The sequence below is a fragment of the Cupressus sempervirens genome, chromosome 1 (genome assembly GCF_028749045.1).
Source record: "Cupressus sempervirens isolate cs-2001-9-10 chromosome 1, ASM2874904v1, whole genome shotgun sequence".
In the NCBI taxonomy this organism is placed as follows: domain Eukaryota; kingdom Viridiplantae; phylum Streptophyta; class Pinopsida; order Cupressales; family Cupressaceae; genus Cupressus; species Cupressus sempervirens.
In genome coordinates this window covers 365,614,725-365,635,350 of record NC_143118.1, presented here as the reverse complement: position 1 = coordinate 365,635,350, position 20,626 = coordinate 365,614,725, and the positions used below count along the sequence as shown (strand labels likewise).

The window sequence follows — 20,626 nt, the reverse complement described above, 5'->3', positions numbered from 1 at the left end:
GTTAGGGTCGAGGTTTTCCATGACTTAGGTCAAGGTCGAGGTTGACCTTAACCCTGTAGGTCATCATTGACCCATAAAGTCAAATTCTTTAGTTTCTCAAAGAAAGTTATCAGAAAAAGGCTGGAAACAAGGGGAGAAAAGCAGAATAGGGGGAAAACAACCAGATCCATACAAAGATCCATTCAAGGTGCTTGACATGATCCCATACCACTCACTCAGAGGAATAAATGCTCTTAATTTGGAAGTGCTTCCATTTTAAGATGATACATTAAGCCCCCACTTTAGCAAGAGTATAGACTCAATGCAAACTCTTGGTAAAGTAGATCATAATGAAAAGATAATCTTATAAAATCAAAGGGACAAAGGGATCCTCAAGCCTCCAGGGACTCAAGTCTTCATCAATTCCAAGAGCACAATAAGAGAGACATCTCTAGAAAAAGAGAAAGGGAAAAAGAGTGTGATTATCTCTCCCAATGAGAACTTATGTCCCATTATGAACCACACAAGGAAAGAATACAATTGGAAAGATGTAATTGAACCACCTAGTGAATGTGACTACTCACTAGTCAACCCATCAAGGATTCACCCTCAAGAATATTCTATTCCATAAGAGTAAAACCAAAAAGCAAAAGAGATCTAGTCTTAAGGACACTTTTGACCTTAAGCAATCAAAATATTTGAAAATTGAGGGATTAAGAGATCCTAAAATATAAATCCATGCTTTAAGGATTAGTCACTAATCCAAAAAGGGAGAAAAAGGTATCTTGAAAAATAATTTAGGTATATCAAAAAGTGTGTGTGCACAATAGGTGAGAAGAGTGTGTGCCCCAACATTAAAGTTATTGCTATCACTTTATATAGGAGCAGTGGCTTTAATAGAAACATAAATGACTCCACTAATTACGTTTCCACTACAAGATACCCCTAGATGAAGACAAATCAAGGGAAATACCAAATAAACATATAGAGAACACATAAGGGATCTACCTACCATGGGGTTAGTATGATCATAAGATTATATATATATAATATTATTGCAAATGAATTGACATCATTCCTCAAAGAAAGTAGAAATAAAATCACAAAGGAGGAAAGATCACATACGAGATACGAAGAAGAATCTTTTCAGACCATGACCTAGAGACCAAAAAGAATCAGTGCTATCGAGTCATGGATCCAAGCAAATTACACAAGGAAACATGTATGAACAATAGCACAAATACAACATAACATAAAACAACATTTGGAAGAATAAAGATACATATAGAGGAATAGTACAATAGGTTTGATTCTTTTATCACCTTGTGCCAATAGAGCAACAAGGATTGTATAAAAGAATCTAACAACATGTAGCAAACACATCACTAGAAAAGCACAGCACAATAGACAAACACACAAAAAAGCTATCATAAAGGACAAGCCAATCAAATGTGCTTCTTACTCTCCCCATCTCATTCTATATCCTTCAGGGAAGGTGGGTAACTCGCAAGAGGGACTATATTCAACATAGTAGGAATGATAGTTAGTTCCAAACAAGGATCCTCTTGAGAATCACAATGTTCAATACTAGGTGTAAGTGTCAGTTGTGATGAAAGCATAATGTCAATGTCAATAGTCTCATATTCATCATTAACATCATCAGTATCATTAAGAGTATCTTCTTCATCTAAATTAATCAAAATAGGATCCAAGATATGAATGGAATCATTAGAATCATGCATCTTAACATCATTATTAGCAACAAATTCTTCTAACACATCATGCATAGTTGTATCCAAAGAAGGTAAAGATTTGTGAAGAACAAAATTACAAGCTTTAGCTTGAGCACGATGCTTCTTACGACATTTATTAGCAAAATGATTATGTTTTGTCTTGTTTGAAATGTATTGAGAACTAGGAGGAGTAATTGTTGGATCCTTCATAAGTTCTATAGGAGGATTAATATGATTATCAACAAACAAACAAGCAATCGGAGGAGCTTGATTAATAGATGTAGAAGCCATAGATAAAGGAGGTATGGAAGGTGTAGGCAAAAGACCATGATTACGATCCATAGGAGGTAAGCTTAACTCAAGAATCTTATGATGCTTATAGGCTTGATAGGAGCAAAAAAGATGATCAGGTCGAGAAGGACATGAACTAGGTAATGAAGGCCAAAAGAAGTCAAGTATAGCAAAATCCCTAGGCCTAGAAGGGTGATATAAACTATGATTAGTTGCCTTCACTTCATCATCATGAACAAATTTAAGACATTTATGAATAGGTGAAACAACAACATGGATGGCATTTAACCATGACAAACCAAGCTTAACTTGAAACTGATCAGAAGTAGGAAAAACAACAAAGGTGTTGTTCACAAATTTTCCACAAAGTTCAACCGGTAAATTAATAGAACCAAATGATGGATAAGGAAAACCATTACAAGTTTGAATCACACATCAGATGTATCATAAGAATCACATTGCAATCATTTCATAAAAATATTTTCTTCAGTGATAACATTGACTAAGGATGTAGGATCAACAAGATAATCAGAAGTAGGTATGTGAGAAATCCTAGCATAAATATAAAGGGGGCCATCAGGAGATTTAATAGTCTCAGAATTATTGAAGTTAATCAATAGTTCCCAAGGTCTTTTATTCTTAGGTTGTTATCAAGGTTTAGGTTGAGTCTTCATTTTAGGCTTAGGTTTAAGTTGAGGTTGAGGTGGAGGTACAAATTGAACAACATGCTCCAGTTGATTAACAATGTGATTAAGATCATCTATCTTTGAATCATATACAATATCCATAGAAGATGGTTGAGCAATGGTATTAGTATCATGTTGAGGTAAAGGATTCATGTAGATTTGAAGATTTTGAGTAGGAGGATAAACAAATTTATTCCCACTACCATCAAAATTATCAACAGATAAGGCATTAGAGTCAATTAAATCTTGAATCTTATGTTTTAAAGAATAACATTTCTCAGTATCATGACCATTTTGACGATGATATTGACAAAAAGCTTTAGAATCAAAGGATTTAGATGCAATCTTAGTAGGTAAAGAGGTTGAATAAGAGGTAAAGTAATCATATTAGTAGTTAACAACCTATTCATAATAAAATCTAAAGATTCAAAAAGAGGAGTAAACATATGATTTGATCAAAAAATAGTGGATGCAAAAGTGGCATTGTGAGATGCAACAACAACTTGATCAATAATTGCACTTGCTTGTTTGTTTATCTTGACACAGTTGTTGAATTTTTGAAATTTATTTGGATTAGGAGCAACATCACTTTTATCAATTAGAATAGGATCCATTAGAGTGTTGCTCTCAAATTGACTCACTTGTAATTGAGAATGATGAAGCACTTGACAAAGTTGTTGAAAAGAGGTAAACTCAATAAGTAGAATCTTATCTCTAATATCCTTTTGCAAATTTGAAATAAACATACATTGAATATTAATATCATGAACAAGATAAGAAATCTGAGCATGTAAATGCTTAAATCTACCAATAAATTCACTCAAATTTTCCTTAGTACTTTGTTTACAATGCATCAAATTAGTCAAAGACACTTACGAGCCAATTTTATTTTGAAATTGTTGAATAAAAGCATTGACAAGTTGTGGAAAGGAATCAATAGAATATGGAGGCAAAGAACAAAACCGTTGCAAGGCTTTGTCGTAAAAGGTTCTAGCAAACAACTTGGCTAAAATCCTATGATCATGAGCATAATCACGACAAAGGATTTGAAATGTTGTAACATGATGAACATGGTCTCCCTTACCATTGTAATTCTCAAGATGAGGCATATCGACTTGCTGAGGAATAGGAGTACGAATGATATCTTGAGACAAAGGACTTCCCATGTCACCCTTAGGAATACTAAACTTGTTTTGAGTCAAGGATGCAAGTTGTTGTTGTAAAGATGACAGAATTTGAGCCAAACTGATAATTGTTGAATTGTGAGAAGAAATAGGAGAACAAGTAACATTAGAAACACTAGGTAAAGTGTATGAAGCTACAAGAATGGAAGACACAACTAGAGAAATAGTGGGAACTATAGTTGGCACTGGATTATAATAAGTAAAAGGAACATTATGATAAGAAGGTTTTGATATAGGAAGAGACACATGAGGAGCACTTGTAGAGGGAACTGTCATAGTCACCAAAGGAGTATAGGCAGGAACACTAGGTAAAGGAACAAAAGAAGGTTCTACACTAGTGACAGGAGGAATTAACCCTAAATCTTGAGCTTCTTGAGCTAAAGATTTAACATTTGAATGCACAAGGTGAGTAATACCACACAAGAGGTTAACACCTTGATCATTATCACGGATAACTTTCTTAAGAGCCTCTATAGCTTGAATAGAATCTTGATTATGGGTTTCTTGCATAAGCCAATTACCCATTTTATCAAGTTCAGTTGAAAGTTTTTGGAGTTTTCCAGGAGGAGTTCTTAAAGCATCATCCTCATCATGAGATGAGAGAGAAGAGTTTTGCTCCATAATAGGACTAAAATCACAATTAATCAGATTATCATCCAGAACCCTAAGGAAAGGAAAGGAAGAATTAGGATCAAAAGTACCCATAAGTCTACGACTTTATCTAATTGGAATATTAGAAGTAGGATTAAAAGCAGTAAAGCTCATAAACCAATGCAATGCAAATGAACTAAACTAAGAAAACATAAAGCATGAATATTTTTGTATTTTGAAAGAATTTTGTAATTTTCTTGTATTTTTGAAAAAAAAAATGAATAAATAATAAAATAAAATAAAATAAAAATTATATATATATATATATATATATATATATATATATATATATATATATATATATATATATATATATATATATATATATATATATATATATATATATATATATATATATATATATATGTATGTATATATGCAAGAGCAAGAAATCTAATTAACATGCAAGATTTAACATAAAAGACAAATCTATCACCAATGAGATAATATAAAAGGAAATCTAACACCACAAAACATAATAGGGCATCTAAATCCACAAAAGAAAAGAGGGTAAGCGTGTCAAGTTCACCAAAATGAATAAGATATAATGAGAGAGAGGAAAAGTGTTTTACCAAAATGAATAGCAAGGAATGATCCAAATGGATTAATCACTAAAAAGTGATCAATGCATCAATGAATCAAACGATGGAGAATATAAAGAAGACAAGAAATCTTATAATCTACTTTAGAAAGTATATGCTTGAAATCTTAAATGAATAGAAGATAAATACTAACCTTGGGGAGGGAAAATCTGGAAAATGATGATTTCTTATGTTTGTATACAATTTCAAGAGATTCTGCAACCTACTCCAAACTGGAAATGCCGAGACGGAGAAAACCCAAAAAACTTTTATCTTTTTGAAAGCAGGTTGACCTTTACTTAGATAGCAAAGTATAATCTTACCTTGGGGCACAATTGTACCCCTCACTGAAGGTCATCCTTGACCCCAAAAAATTGACCTTGATCTACACTACTCTGACAAAAAATCTGTTCACAGATCTTAGAGATTCGCTGAAAAGGGTATCCAAATTTGCATTGATATTCACTGTTCCACACCTGTACCTACAAGAAAAATGGTTTTATAAACTCCAGTTTGGAATCAACCTTGAAATGTAATTGAAATTGCACTATAAAAAAACAAAGTAAATGAAACTATTCAACTTTCTTATGTTGAAACACTTGTGGAGGATTCAAATCCTTGAATCCACAAGTATGAATGCTCCAAATGAATGTAGAACTGTGTGTAGGATGTCTCAAATCAATGGCATTAGATCTTCAACACCAATCTGGAATGGATCTTGACATAGGAAGAGGCTTGAATGAATGTGCATGGAAAAATCTTCAACAAGAGAGCTCCATAGAGATTGAATCCTTCAATGACTAACAATGGATCTCCTTGATGAATTGGATGCTTGAATGCTTGATAATGAATCATCCAATATAATATCTCCTCTTGAAAAGAAGATAATAACTTCGCTCATAGGTAGTGGATCAAAACTTCATAGTGAATTAATCTCAAAATGAGAGAAGAAGGCTTCCTTATATAGTGATCTAGGGCACAAACTTCTAAAGAGGTTGACATTGGAGAATTAAATCCCAATTACCCTTAACCCCTAGAAATGGACCTAGATTAAATGCAATTTAAGAGTGTACCAGTTCGAAACTCGAAACAGCCGACCTAGAAGTGGGAAAATGGAACTTTCCGAAACCCAACATCCCGAAACCTCCAAAACTTGAAATTTGGACCTAGGGTCAGGGTTGAGGTTGACTCTGCCCTAGGTCAAGGTCAAGGTTGACCTTGATCCTTTAGGTCGTCATTGACCTAGAAAGTCAAAGTCTTTAGTTTCTCAAAGAAAGTTGTTAGAAAAAGACTAGAAACAAGGGAGAAAAACAAAACAGGGGAAAATCAACCAAATCCATGCAAAGAGCAATTTAAGGTGCTTGACATGACACCAAACCAGTCACTTGGAGGCTAAATGCTCATAACATGGAAGTGCTTCCATTTTAAGATGATATCGATATTATAGTCAAACTATAGGTTAAAATCAAATAAACTTTTATTTAACAATTTGGCCCAGGGAAATGATTAATTAATTTAGCCAAAATGCTGAGAAGGGGCTAACAGTCTAGATGACCTTTTTTAGGCGATTACACTTAGTTAAAGACTTTACTCAAAATAAGGAAACTCATCGCTGGCCTAAGTTAGTCACGAAGGAAAAACTTGATTGGAGAAAAAGGACATGGATGAAGCAAAACAAAAAATAGATGCAAAAATGGGATGTTAACATCTATATGTGCCTGTGTAGTAATAAAGAAATAAAAAAAAGTACGTGCTTGAGAAATTTCGCAAGATCACATGGACAAGAAATAAGGGGAGAAAAAAATCTTATTATATCAAGGAATTTAATCCAACTACTAGTCATGAGAAAAAAACGTATATTGGAGCTACTATTAAATAGAAAACAAAATTGCTTCTATCCCAGCCTAGAACTAGCTCTAATCAATTAAGGTGTGAAACAGGTAGATAAAGGTGCCTAAAGAGGAATGGGAGGACATGACATGCTTATTTTGTGATAGAAAGGATGTGAAGATGGAGCATCACTTTGTCATGGTGTGCCAACGTATAAGAACATCAAAGTTTGGATATCTAAAGATTTTAGAAAACGACAATCTAAACTATTTATTTGAAGAAAAACAATTAGACAATACAACAAACATGATTATTAAAATCCACTAGTGAAAAGAGGAGTTAGTTAAAAAATTATAGCTTAATTAAGTTTTTTTCTTCTCTTTAGATGCTTTACTAATTGCCAATTCCATAGATTGTATTGTTGTGAGATGTAGACATTATTAAAATCTTTCATTTCATTTCTCCTAATTTAGCCGATAGGCTAGTTCCCAAAAATTAAATTTTTGACGAAAAATTTGTAAGAGTTTGGTTAGAAAATTTAAAATTCTTTCTGTTAATTATTTATTAGCCAATTTTTATCTCCCTCCACTTTTAACTCTTGTTTTAATATTTATTAGTTGTTATCTCCACTTTTAACTATTGTTTTTTTAAAAAAAATTATTAGTTGTGATGTCCACATTAGCTCATGTTGTGATCTATTAAGTTAACTTTTGATTTTTAAAATTGATTTAGATTTTAGTCTTTAAATTATTTAAATTTTTTTTTTTTTATATTAGTTTAATTTTTTCTTTAGATATTATTTTTTAGTTTCTATTATTTATTTAGTCAATACAATATTTATTAGATATATTATTATTTTGTATTTCTCTTATTAATTTTTCATAATAGAATTTTTGATAAATTTTTTTAAATGATTACTTTTTTCATACTTGATAAATTTAATTTAAATAAATAATACATATTAATCTATTTAAAAGATTTTAGTAAATATTATGTTATTTAAATTAAAAATTATTAATAATGTAATTTGTTCACATAAGATTATAATTTAAATATCCACTTTTAACTTTTTTTTTTCTTTTCTTATTTATTTAAAAAATCATTACTTGTGATCTTTACATTAGATTATGTTGTGATCTCTATTTATTAAACTTTAGATTTTTAAAATTGATTTAAATTTTAGTTTTTAAATTATTTTAAATTTTTTTTTTTTATATGAGTTTAATTTTTTCTTTAAATATTGTTTTTCAGTTTCTATAATTTATTTAGTCAATAGAATATTTGTTAGAGATGTTGCTATTTTTCATGTCTTTTAAAAAAACTTTCTTATTAATTTTTCTAATAAATTTTTAAATTTTTTTTTAAATAATTTTTTTTTCATATTTGATAAATTGAATTTAATTATAAAATATTGAAATTATTGAACATGTTTATTAATAAGCAATATTCAAATTTTCTATATATTATAAATTTTATATTTATGTTTTAATCTTTAATTTTTTAATTTTTTAATTTTTATTTTAAAAAAACTTATATTTACATTATTTAACATTCATTCTACATTTTTTTTTAAATTTTCATCTTTTATCCACACTTGTTGCATTCGACTGCTAGTTTAATATTGCCATGTAAAAATTGAGAGTCAGAGAGAAGGTCCTCCGCCAAAAATTGTGTCTTTTTACTTTTGACTTAGGTTTATGCATCCTCCAAAAATGAAAGACCGAAAATACCGACGGCTATGTTAGGTATCCGTGTATTTCACTTTTGCCAATGCGCATTCGTTGCCACTTGGTCCCACTGTCATTGCAATTTTTATACGATGACCCCTATCGGGATAGTTGCGTCTACCGCACGTTCATCACTTTTGCCCATTTATTCCTCCTCATTTTCATACCCATTCCTTGTCATTCCTCTATTCCTTTCTACCCTGAATTGAGTTCGTTCTGCTACAAATTCTCGTCGCTTGAGCAGATTGTAAAACTCTATTGGCCCTGAGAAAATGAAGGTGGTAAATATTTCTTATTCCTGTTTCTGTTAATTGAAGTTGTAAGTTGTTCTCTGGTGGCTGATGGTGCATCTGTGCAGAAGATTGTGTTGAGAGTGGAATTGGAGGACGAAAAGGCCCAACGGAGGATGCTCAAGTTAGTTGCGTCTATTCAAGGTATGATACCTATTCCGATTCGCTTTCGAGCCTACACATGAAGTTGCTTATTCATCTATGAGATCCGATGAACGTTTGTGTTTTTAGGCGTGGAGTCCGTTGCGGTGGATATGAAGGGGAAGAAGGTAACCGTAATAGGGGATATTGACCCTGTCTATCTGATGAGTAAACTTAGAAAAAATTGCTTCGCAGAATTGCTGAGCGTGGGTCCTGCGAAAGAGGTGAGCTTGGGTTCTGCGAAAGAGGGGAGCGTGGGTTCTGCGAAAGAGGGGAGCGTGGGTTCTGCGAAAGACGAGAAAAGTCACAGCGTGAAAACGATTATAGCAGGACCTCCACAGATTCATGATCCGTCGAACGACAAATACAGACCATATGAATATACAGTTGTCACAGATGAGAAATATGAGAACCCCAATGCTTGCGGTATATCTTGAACAACTTTGCCGGGAGTTTTAAAACAGCAATTAGTTGACCGGTAAGATAATTAAATATGTGTGAGTTCAAATTTCCAGGGCATGGAATAGGGTTTATGTTTGGGATAAATGCCACTTTTGGTACTTTTGAATCTTTGAATAATGGATTATGGTTTTGTAAATATATATGGTTGTTGATTTTATGGATACCCAAATGAAAATTTGATGAAAAAGTCAGAAGGATTGCTGAGAGTCTGTTATAAAATTTCTATGGCGAATCAATTCGTATGGCCGAGTTGATCATTCAGGTAGAATTTTGATAATTGTCGTCGAGTAGATGAACTCCGTGTTTTCGGCGTAGTCATTTCATTAATATTGATTTTAGGCACACCCAGTTCAAAGATTTATTTGGAAAATTTTAGGGGATTGCATGTAGACTAATACAGTCCGGCAATTTGTGCTTTTACTCCTTTTTTTTCCAGTTACAGTCCAGCTATCTGGGTTGCAGCCAGTCTTTACATGAAATTCTATTTTTGCTTTTACTCCCTCCTTGTTCTATTACACTTGCAAAATACCCGTTTTCTAAAGAATTTTGATCCTGAAAATTTAATAATAATCGCTTACAGTTTCGTAATCATAAGGACAGAATGGAATAAATTTTGAAATCAGGATGTTCATAAACCCTATTTTCAAAATGCAGAAAAATTTACAGAAAAATGATAACCATGATACATATTGTGGAAATGGATGTCCTCAATTACCGGAATTCGCTTACTTTAGCTCAGCATACATATGCGATATTAATATATCGAAAATATGAACCTTCCTGGCCCGATGTAAATCGACTCTTACAGCTATAAGAGTTATCTGTAACCAGACCCGCTTTGTCTGTAGGTATAGCTGTGTTATGATTAAGTGAAGGATTGATAGGCACCTCGAAAATGGTGCCACTTGTGCACGAAAGTAAATCGGTTCTCCTCATATGTATTGACATGACACTCTGGTCAAGGCAGATTCAATGCAAATACCGAATGCTAGTTTACTTCTTCCTGCATGACTCTTCGTGGTTTCCAGCAATTAGTCCATCTATGAAAATGCCACACGTCTTAATTTAGGGATGTGGCTAAACTCCAGACAAAATACACTATTTACTATTTACCAAATTTCAAAAAATCGAGAACACAATGGATTTTTCTGAATTTTTCAGCATTGGTTCTTCATGATCTGCATATTTTGTGGTCAAAAATCACAAACAAAATTGAGAAAAAATCTGTGCTTTTGTGAATTTGGGAAAAAATAAATTTGACATTTTTTTGTCTTTGGTGCATTTTGTCTGGAGCTTAGCCAATGCCTTAACTTAGGTCCTTGATCCTGCAAGTGACAGATGATATCAATGTTTATTTCCAGTTGTTAGATATTTACTAGGAAAGGTAAGGGTTTCGTCCTACCAAGCTTAAGTCTTTGAGGTTTTCGTCCAAGGCTGGTCCCCAAGCATATAAACATCCTTGTATTGGGCCTCCAGGAGAAACAAAATTTAATATAGTACTAATTTATTTAATATTAATATTTAATTATTCATAAGCTATTATTCTTTTGATTGGTAAATTTAGTGCTTTTGAGGCCACACCCATATATTATTTAGCAAAAAGGAGAATTACAGGGATACTTGGGTACTTAAGTACGGGTACAGTTGTTTTTTAAAAATAGGGGATGAGGGTACTTGAGTACTTCAATTTTATTAAAATATAGTTTAATAGTAATAAAAAATCTAAAAATATGAGTCTTGACAATGGTTTTTCAAATTAAGCACAGTGATAAAGTTTGTAGATGTGAAGTATTGTTTTCAGTTTTAGATTTACAATATGTTTGTAATAATATTATATACTAAATGTTTAGATGCATAACAGAGAAGATAGAGTTTAAACATGAACAAGATCTTAAATCATGTAACGACATATTGCAAATGATAAACTTCGGACTTGAACAGTGATAAAGTTTACTGTCAATCAGTATTATATCGAAGTTTCAAACTGATTACATGTTGAATTAGGCTTGATAAACAACAAGCTAATATGCAAACCAAAAACTGAAACAAAAACTAGAAATCTTAATCAAGGTCTTTAGCAATGATGCTCTCCACTGAGTACGTGATACTCGGGTGTGTGGGTACGTGTACCCATACAACCTAGGATGTATGCATAGAGACATATGCGACTACCCCTTTTCCTATCACCTAAACAAAGACCAACAACTATCAAATCCATAGGGGGTGACTATACTACAAAATTGGTCCATCACAGCTTTATTATTCATTTACATTACATAGTATGACCAAACATTACATGTTCAGATTCATCTAGAAGTTAGAAAGAAATCAAAAATAAAACTTGGCACCTTGGAAAGGCACCATCACTTCTTCTTTGTCCTCTGCCAACACATAGTCCTAGTTGAGATCTCTTGTTGCAACCCCTTCTACACAACTTTTGAGAAAATTTATTTTAATCCATGCCCGACTCCTTTCTACCATCCTCATGCCCACATCCCATACAGCCAAGTTTTGTAGTGGGTTCCGGTCCTCGTAACCTAGCTTTGCTCTTCTCCCGTTTCTGATCAAACCATGCCGTAGAATTGCAAATTTTCCTGTGGGAGTAAGTAGCCATCTTCGACCGACATTCTAATTGTATGAAAAAACAATCCCCATCTTGGTTTTAAATAGTTCCATCAGCCTTTGTTTAACCCCTCCAGAAAAAGCCATTTGGCATTTCTTAGCGTGGAGGAAATTCGTGAAAGCCTCTTGATGCTTCATGGCACTTTGTACTTGTGCCCATTTGTCAGGTGAAATGATTACTTAGTATGTTGACGCATTTGTTCATTAAATGAATGTCTCCACTTTGGTGCCACAAATCTTGTGACACAACCATCTCCATGCGAATCAACACAATTCACCTGACGTGATTGTAAGTTGAGTGCAATTCAATGATTGAAGTGATCTCCACCTTTGGTGTGGGCATTTCAACTGACAACTTTGCCTCTTTGTCCGCCATATTGTTGCCTTCACAAGATATATGTAAAAGAAAAAAGCTTTCAAAGGAGGCTAGGACTACCAAAATTCGTTGAAGCCATCCATTCAACTTTTAATTTTGAGTCCCTTGCACTCAAATTTTGTTGATGGCAATTTGTGGGTCTCCTTCTAGATGTATCTTCTGATAGACCAATCTTGTACTAGCAATTACTTTTTTAAGTGTTCCTTGAAATTCTACCTCATTGTTCCTAGTTGTGCCTAACTTCTTGCCAAGTGGCCTCAAGGTTTTACCTTTGCTGTCTCTGATAACACATCCTACTTGTGCCAAACCTAGATTGCCTTTGGCTTTTCTGTCTAAATTTATCTTACTTGACTTGCATCAAGGGGTTTCCACTTCATCTCCTTCCTCAAGCCATCAGACAGATTAGCATGTCTAGCTGCATGAACGGGGGAGATTTCTTTAACCTTAGTAATCAATAAAGTCTTTGAGATACTAGTGAAGATGTGCAAGTGTATTTCGGGCACCAAAAACCTTCACAATGTAGGTGGTTTGGAGGGGAATGGTGGTGATGGAGCTCAAATTTTAGAAGCTCCACTTTTGCATATTTTCACTTGGGTTCTGAAGCATATCTCAGCAAAGTGGACTCAATGCTCCCAATACTAGCATGTCTCAGGTTGACTTAAGAACAGATGTTTTAGATTTGATGAAAATTGGTCAGAGGAACAGGGCAGTAGGCAACACTGCATTAAATGAGTGCAGTAGCCACTCTCATAGAGTCCTGATTGTGCATGTGCAAGGAATAGACTTATCTTCTGGAGCAACTCTCCTCTACTAGACTTGGTTGGTAGTGAGTGGGCAGACAAACCAAACGCCACTGGTGATAGAGTTAACAGATTAATAAGCAGCTACAGCTGTCAATAAATCATTCAAACAATAGAACATGCTCAACAGTACCAATACATGCTCCAGAATGCAGACTCTTCAAGTGCCAATGAACAGATCCCCACTGAGAAAGACTTGCAGCAGTATTTAACCTTATAAAATCCTCCTTAGTTGCTACCAAAATATATCTCAGGACTGCACTGTTCATTCCAGATGATTTCTAGCATTAGTCATCTTGTTGTACCTACTCAATGATTGATAAGGTTTCTTTATGATGTGAAATATGAAACCAAACCCAAGCGTATAACTCCAAACATCCCAACTCTGTTCCCTCTATGTACATTGGCTATGCATGGCTCTACTGAGTCCAAGTACGGCACCCAACCAGCAACATAATATCTGAAGATTGTCGGGTTCTGATCTCAGAACAAGTTTAAGTACTTTCAGCAGTAGAACACTGAATCCCAGCCTCTAAAGATAGTTTTTTATAGGGTACATCTCCGTAACAAAAATTCTTAAATATGTACAGTACCCCTCCAAATGGATTTAGTGTGAATTTCTTCCAAAAATCAAAGACAGTCAGCCAAGAACATACAGAGACTTCATAATACATCTGAGACATCATCAGAATACAAGGATGAATATTGATATGTGATTGGATGGCAACGCATAAATCCATAGGTAAAAGCCGAGAAAGATAACAGAGTTGGAAGGCACAATCCTAGTTCGAAGCCATAGAAAGCATTTCGTCAGCAATGGAAGTCTGAATTCAAAAGATATTTGAGTACTGAACTTTCATCAGCGAATGAAATAGTAAGAACCAGTAAAAGAATATAAAAATAACAAATGCTGGTAGCAATGATAATGTTGTTTCACAATAAAGAATTGGGTGTTGAAATAGATGGGTAAATCGCTAAAAGTCACACCATGTGGCCATGTCAAACTTGCCAACACTACTAAATATGCACAAAGGGAATGAGGCTACAGAATTTTGGAATAATTTATAACTAGTGATGGTTTCTGAGTTCAATCTCCAAATTGAACAGAGACTCCATTATATTGAATATAGACGGATTACTTATAAACAGGATGCACAAGGAGCCACATGAATGGTCAAGACGGTGATCAGCATAGATAAAAAACATGAGTGTTGTAAATAAGAAGAATTGATGGTGAATTCCAAACTCTTCAGGCCAAACACAACTATAGGTGCGCATGAGAAGATGCGCAGATGAAGAACATGGTGACAGGCCTGAACTAGTTGAAGAGAGTGATTAATCAAAAGGTTCTTTCCATCAAATACTGTTAGCAACGTTCCCCTCGATTGGTATGGGGACAAATGGCATACCACTTAAGCACCAGTAGACAAAAGCAAGCAGAATCCACGACAACACACATCAAAGATAAACGGTGGTTATGAGCGGAAGACTATTTGCAAGCCTCCCTGATGATATGTTAATGCAATAGTTCAGATAATATTTTGTATTTAGTTTACATTGTAAATCGATTCCAAATATTAGAATTAGATAATTAGCCGATAGGCTTTCCTTGTGAGGTTGCTTGCAACTGGGAGTTGTCTCACACCGGTAAACAACCTTTTCAAAAGGGTTTTCAGATCATTGTTTCGGGTGAATGGTCTATATGTCAAATCAAATCTGCACTCAAAATCTCTGTATGTCAAATCAAATCTGCACTCAAAATCTTATTTGCAAAATCGTGTCCAATCATCAAATCGTCGATCCACATGCAATTTATTTATATTGTCAAACAAAGCTTGATTGAACTATGCTGCAAAGCTAGGTAGCATAGTAAGGTGTTGAAGACTTTTTATTAACTTCCAGATGGAAAATCAAAACGATGAAAGAAGAGAAAGAATCTCTTAGCTAGTATCCCTTGCACAGCGAGTAATCTGAGTACAAGATCTGCTGTAAGGATTTGCCTGCCCTGAACTCCCACAGCTATAATAAGAAGTTCCAGTCGTACTGCAGGGCACTGAATGGCTGTCAGAGCTGCGTAGCTTATATACTGAGTGGTTGCAAGAATCCTCCTGTTCATTTCTGAATCCATCAACATCTTTTCCTCTGCAAAACACTCTCTGATCGACCCATCACAAGCCTTCTTCGAAGAAATTTTCATGAAATCTGCATTTAAAGAGCCCTCCACATGAACGGCCACAAAGGACAGAATCAGGAGCAGAGCACCTGCGCAGAGTCTCGAACCCACGACCATCTCTACGCCTAAGACTGGTACAGCATGAACAAGATCGAATTTTTCTATGAGTAACATGGACAAGATTGAATTTTTCTATGAGCAACACAAACAAGATTGAATTTTTTGTGGGACAGCACAAGCAGGATTACATTTTTCTCTGGTATAACAGAAAAAGATCTTATTAAATTCATAATATTCTTCATTTAATTTGAATTGAATTGATGAGCCCATTACATGGATATTGACTATGGAAGTAAATTTAAGGTTCTCTAAAATGGCAGAAAGGGAGATGAAAGAATTTAAAAGATTAAGTCTGCTATCATCAATTGGTCCTAAGTATGTTCTAAGAAATATATAAGCGAACTGTAATTAATAATTTAATAGTTTTTAGTTTTTCTCTGGTATCATGTTTTTCTCTTGGATGCAATTTGTCCAAAGGACCTTTATTAGTTTATCTGCAGTGATGATGACTTTAATATATTTGTCTCAATTTTTTAGATATATATAAATGGATGGATCTAAGTAGGTTAAGTATTTTCACTACAATTTAGGTTTTTACCCTTGTGGTATTTTTCTTAATTTTATAGTTGTAGCCTAGTAGGTCTAAAGTTTTGAATGGCATCATTTATCAACTATTTTTCATTATATCTAGTTATGCCTCTTGGATGGAAGTAATGTGCATTGCACTTTGGGGAAGAAATAGGAAAAATTATACGATGGAGAAGGTCAAACTCAATAAGATATAGAGATTCTACTATAAAGAAGTTGCATCAAGTGTGTTATTGTACTCCACATTATTCATAAGAGTGATTTTTGTTCTTATTAATTGATTTGTACATACCAATTTGTTATTCATGAATGATACATATTCAATTTGATAGATCAATAATCAATGGTTGGGTGTTTCATTGTTACAACACATGATTTTAAATCATCACTTTTTTAAAGATTGATTTGTACATACCAATTTACATATTCAATTCAATAAATCAATAGTTTGATGTTTCATTGTTACAACACATGATTTTAAATCATCACTTTTTTTTCTATTGCAAGGAATAAAAAAATGTATTAATGTGTGTCAAAACAAGCTTCATTCGCATTATTTATCAACAATACATGAGCTAACACAGGGCAATTCAAAGTTGTATTTGGCAATAATGTTTACATTTACACAATTCATAATACATAATAAATTTAAATTTCTTTGTTTTTAGTTGTGGTTGTAACTATAGATACCCTTTTAAGAAAAGGTGAATGAAAATGAACAGAAGACATAATCTCTTGTCAAAAAATAGGAAGATAATGAAGAGAAAAAGCTTAAAACAAATAATTTATAATTATTTTCATAAAATGGGTCATGTTGGCATCCAATCTTTAGGTCGTTTATGGCATGAAATATAGTCTTTGTTTAATAAAAGTACTTAACTAAGATTGTTTTTAAACTTTCATTGCATTAAAGAGAGTTAATATGTGCCAGTGAAGTGGGAGAAAAAGAGGTTATCTCAAACAATAAAAGAAAACATAATACATTTGAAGTACACACAATTAAAAAATCTTCTCGCATTTCATACATTTGAATCACACAATTTAAAATGGACTCTAAATTGATCTTGAATTTTTTTGAAATATTCATAGGTAAATTTCATAGATTCGGATTGTCAATTAGGGAGAATATTATGTGAAGTTAATTATATGCTCTATTTTCTTAGTACTACACTTAAATTATTCAATTTATTTACATGAAATTTATTTTTCTTGTCAAGTACACCATTTTCTCTTTTATGAATTTATACCTTCTAATCAAGAATAGGAGAGTAAGAATATTTATAGTTATAAATACAAGAATTTCAATGCTCCTACAATGATATATGTGTCTACACTAATAATTTTATATGCTTTCTTTTTTCTTATCAATTACACCATTTTCTCTTCTATGAATTTATACCTTCTAATCAAGAATAGGAGAGTAAGAATATTTATAGTTATAAATACAAGAATTTCAATGCTCCTACAATGATATATGTGTCTACACTAATAATTTTATATGCTTTCTTTTTCTTTGTAAAGTTTTATTTATTCTTTTCAATCAAATACCTATCTGCGTATCCCATGCACCTCTTTCGGGTGCAAGTGCTAGTTATTTTCTATTTTAAAGGGATGCATCGGTTCAGAGCTATTACTTCAACCCTTCATCCACATATATAAGCAATTACAGAAAAAAGGAATAAGACACATTCGACAAGCATTTTATAAGAAAGTATTTTATACTTATTTGTAAGGAGGAATAAGGCACTAAAAAATATGACTTTGTAATATGGATTTAAATATTATATTTTAAATAAGAGGTCTTGTTTTGTTTATTTTTATTGGAGGCATGGAGAAATAAATTGTAGTTGATTGGTCCTTTATAATCATTTAAAAAAAAGTTTTTTGCAAATAATTTATGTCAAATAAGTGGACGAGGCCATCTATGGTCGATTGTTGCAAATATTGTGAAATATTTAATTGTTTCCGAATCTATGTTCAGTGTCTTCCAGACCTTAGGACTTAAAGCACACTATGGACTAGTTTAGAATTACATATATATATTTGATCCGTCGCATCTTGATTGTTAAACTGTTTATAGTTTATGTGCATAGAACATCATAAAGTTGTACGTTATGATCTTCATTGTAGCTGACTCTATTGCCCGAATAAGCTAAAGCATTGGTCTTTCTATCATTGATGTATTGGATTTATATTCAAAGTCAAAATAAAAACTATAACTTCTTTCTTAGAAACCTCAAATCCATTGTTAAAATTTTATACAATTTATTCAATCCAAACACTCGGCTTTTAGTTTCATATTAATCGAATTCAAAGACTTTGCCAACCGAAGAACTCTCCGATGCTTAAATTCACTTTAGAAAAGTCCTGGACCAAGCGATCAGATTCAAGGAGAAGGTCTACCCACCCACCTAGGCGTAGTGGAGCTTGAAGTGCAGGGGAATCAAGGCGATTCTCGTTTGTTGGCCAAAATTGATTGCAGAATCCTATTAAAGAATTGACAAGCTCTTGGATTTCCAATCCGCGGTTTTGGGAACCAACTAGTGGTATGAATGGAAAGAGTTTGGGGATGTAGAGGCATGATGTTAACGATTTGAGCTCAATGAAGGACAAGGTTCACGCTGAACCAAAGACAAGGGGATGCCACGTAGAGGTTGGAGAAGGGTGTAAATGTTAGGCACTTTGCTTTGGTTTGGCACTGGGGTTACAAGATACACCAATTTCTCCTCTAAAACTGGCCTTCAACCCTTTGGGCATGTTTTAGAATGCCACACTTGCAGACAGATGTGTGCTCTTTGGTTTGGATTAGGAAACCCTTGCGGCATGCAAAAATAGGGCCAATTCTTTTCATGTCTGCAATGCTTCTGTTTGGAGCAGATTTGATGTGCTAACCCTGTCCCTATCCTTCCTAAGCCACTTTGCATCTGCCTTCCCCCATGGAGGAGATCAAGATTCTCTTTTCTCTTTGGAGGTTGTTATTTCAGACATGTCTGTGGATTTTTCATTTTGGATGACTGTAATGTGATTGCTGATGACATTTGGGAATGCTCTTTGATCCTGAGATTTTCGCAGAGGTGTTGGTCTTATGATTGGTCATGGAGTGGGTCAAATCCACATGGAATAATTTGACTACTGTGATTGAATTCTTGATTTTGGTTTCTTTCTGTTTTATTCTTGGTTGTAGATTGGACTTTTGTGGTTCAGAACGGTCCATAGTTTTTGGGCAATCATGCCTCTTTTTCACTCCTTGGACTCCTTTTAAAACCCAGCTACCGCCAAGATCACATACATTTCTATCTAGATCGGGCTTTACAATTTGCCCTTGCTTATGCAGAACCTTGACCTCATCAATCACACCTGATCAATCTAGTGGGTTCCTTTGTTAATCTAGAATCAAAGAGGCAGTTCCTGTGTGCAAGTAAAGAAGGGCTTGTGCATTGGTAGACATTTCTAAACCTCTTTCTCATTCTATTGAGATTAAATCTTCTTTCGGATCCTGGAGTTAGTTTTTACTATCAAGGACTTTCATTTAGATGTTTTTGCTGCAATAAGTTGGGACATAACATTGAGGCTTGCACTGTTCAGAGCGCGTTTGGAACTAGGTATGTCAATTTTTAAAAATGGATTAAGAAGCCTGGTTCTTAGGATGCTGATTTCATTTGGAGAAATTATGGCAAGTTTATGGAGTGTCAATCTGTTTCATGGTCTGCTTACAGCCTTTATAGTTTTCATCCACACCATGGCCTTGGGTGTGTGTACCTCCCATTATTCTTGAGCGTGATACTATTTCTGATATTCCATCAGAGGTGGAGCAGGAAGGTTTTGAGTCGGAAGGCTCCTTTCTTTTCATTGAGGATCTGGATTATATGAATACAGATTAATTTGATCATGACATTGTGTTGGCTCCTACATGCAATTGTTAGACTGAGCAGCAAATCTAAACCAGATTATGGTGCTTCTAAGAAGAAAAGAGGGATGAAGTCAGCAGCTGAAAAACCCTGCATTGAAGTTTAGGAAGTTATTGAGGAGGGTTCCCAGTGGACTATGGATGCTCTCTCCCATCTTGGCAGAACAGAGTTTGGACTCACTCCGGTTTGAGCTTTTAGTTGTTAGCTTCTTGCTGTAGCAGACGTTACTTGTGGATTTGAATGCTTCCATCTCTTTATGCCATGGTAGTCTTAGGCTTTTCAGAAGTCGACTCCAATACACTGGCTTTTCTTCCATCATAGAATGTTTGGAGAGAGGTAGAGAGGAATATATCCTCTTTGGGCAAACATCAGATGTTAATCAGATCGGCCATGAAAGAGGGTAATTGTGCTCCAAAAAATAATTCCAGAGATGGGACATTCTGAGAAGACAACAATTTGTTTTGTGGGATATGTTGATGGCCCATTTTTATGCTGTCTGTATGTTGCACCCCTTGTAGCAAGGGCATACTTTGATTTTTCTTTT

The 20,626-nt window shown here is 34.0% G+C and overlaps 1 protein-coding gene and 1 pseudogene across 2 annotated transcripts; one reads left to right on the top strand and one right to left on the bottom strand.

The window, feature by feature from the left end:
* The first annotated feature begins 8,838 nt into the window (after positions 1-8,838).
* On the top strand, positions 8,839-9,693 carry LOC149577764 (heavy metal-associated isoprenylated plant protein 39-like). 2 transcript variants are annotated; one of them, XM_089825631.1, is made up of 3 exons: positions 8,839-8,940; positions 9,024-9,096; positions 9,184-9,693. In XM_089825631.1, exons 1-3 carry the CDS (start codon positions 8,935-8,937, stop codon positions 9,528-9,530), a joined length of 426 nt encoding a protein of 141 aa, XP_089681757.1. In that variant the 5' UTR covers positions 8,839-8,934; the 3' UTR covers positions 9,531-9,693. The 2 variants fall into 2 exon arrangements, with proteins under 2 accessions (XP_089681757.1, XP_089681749.1); XM_089825623.1 differs by having other exon boundaries at positions 9,021-9,096.
* A 5,460-nt stretch (positions 9,694-15,153) lies between these two features.
* LOC149577763 (protein RALF-like 33 pseudogene) lies at positions 15,154-15,643 on the bottom strand (annotated as a pseudogene).
* Between the last annotated feature and the right edge of the window lie 4,983 nt (positions 15,644-20,626).

Coding starts and splice junctions, on each gene's coding strand:
- LOC149577764 (XM_089825623.1), top strand. Junction 9,097..9,183: donor GTTAGTTGCGTCTATTCAAG/GTATGATACCTA, acceptor TTGTGTTTTTAG/GCGTGGAGTCCGTTGCGGTG.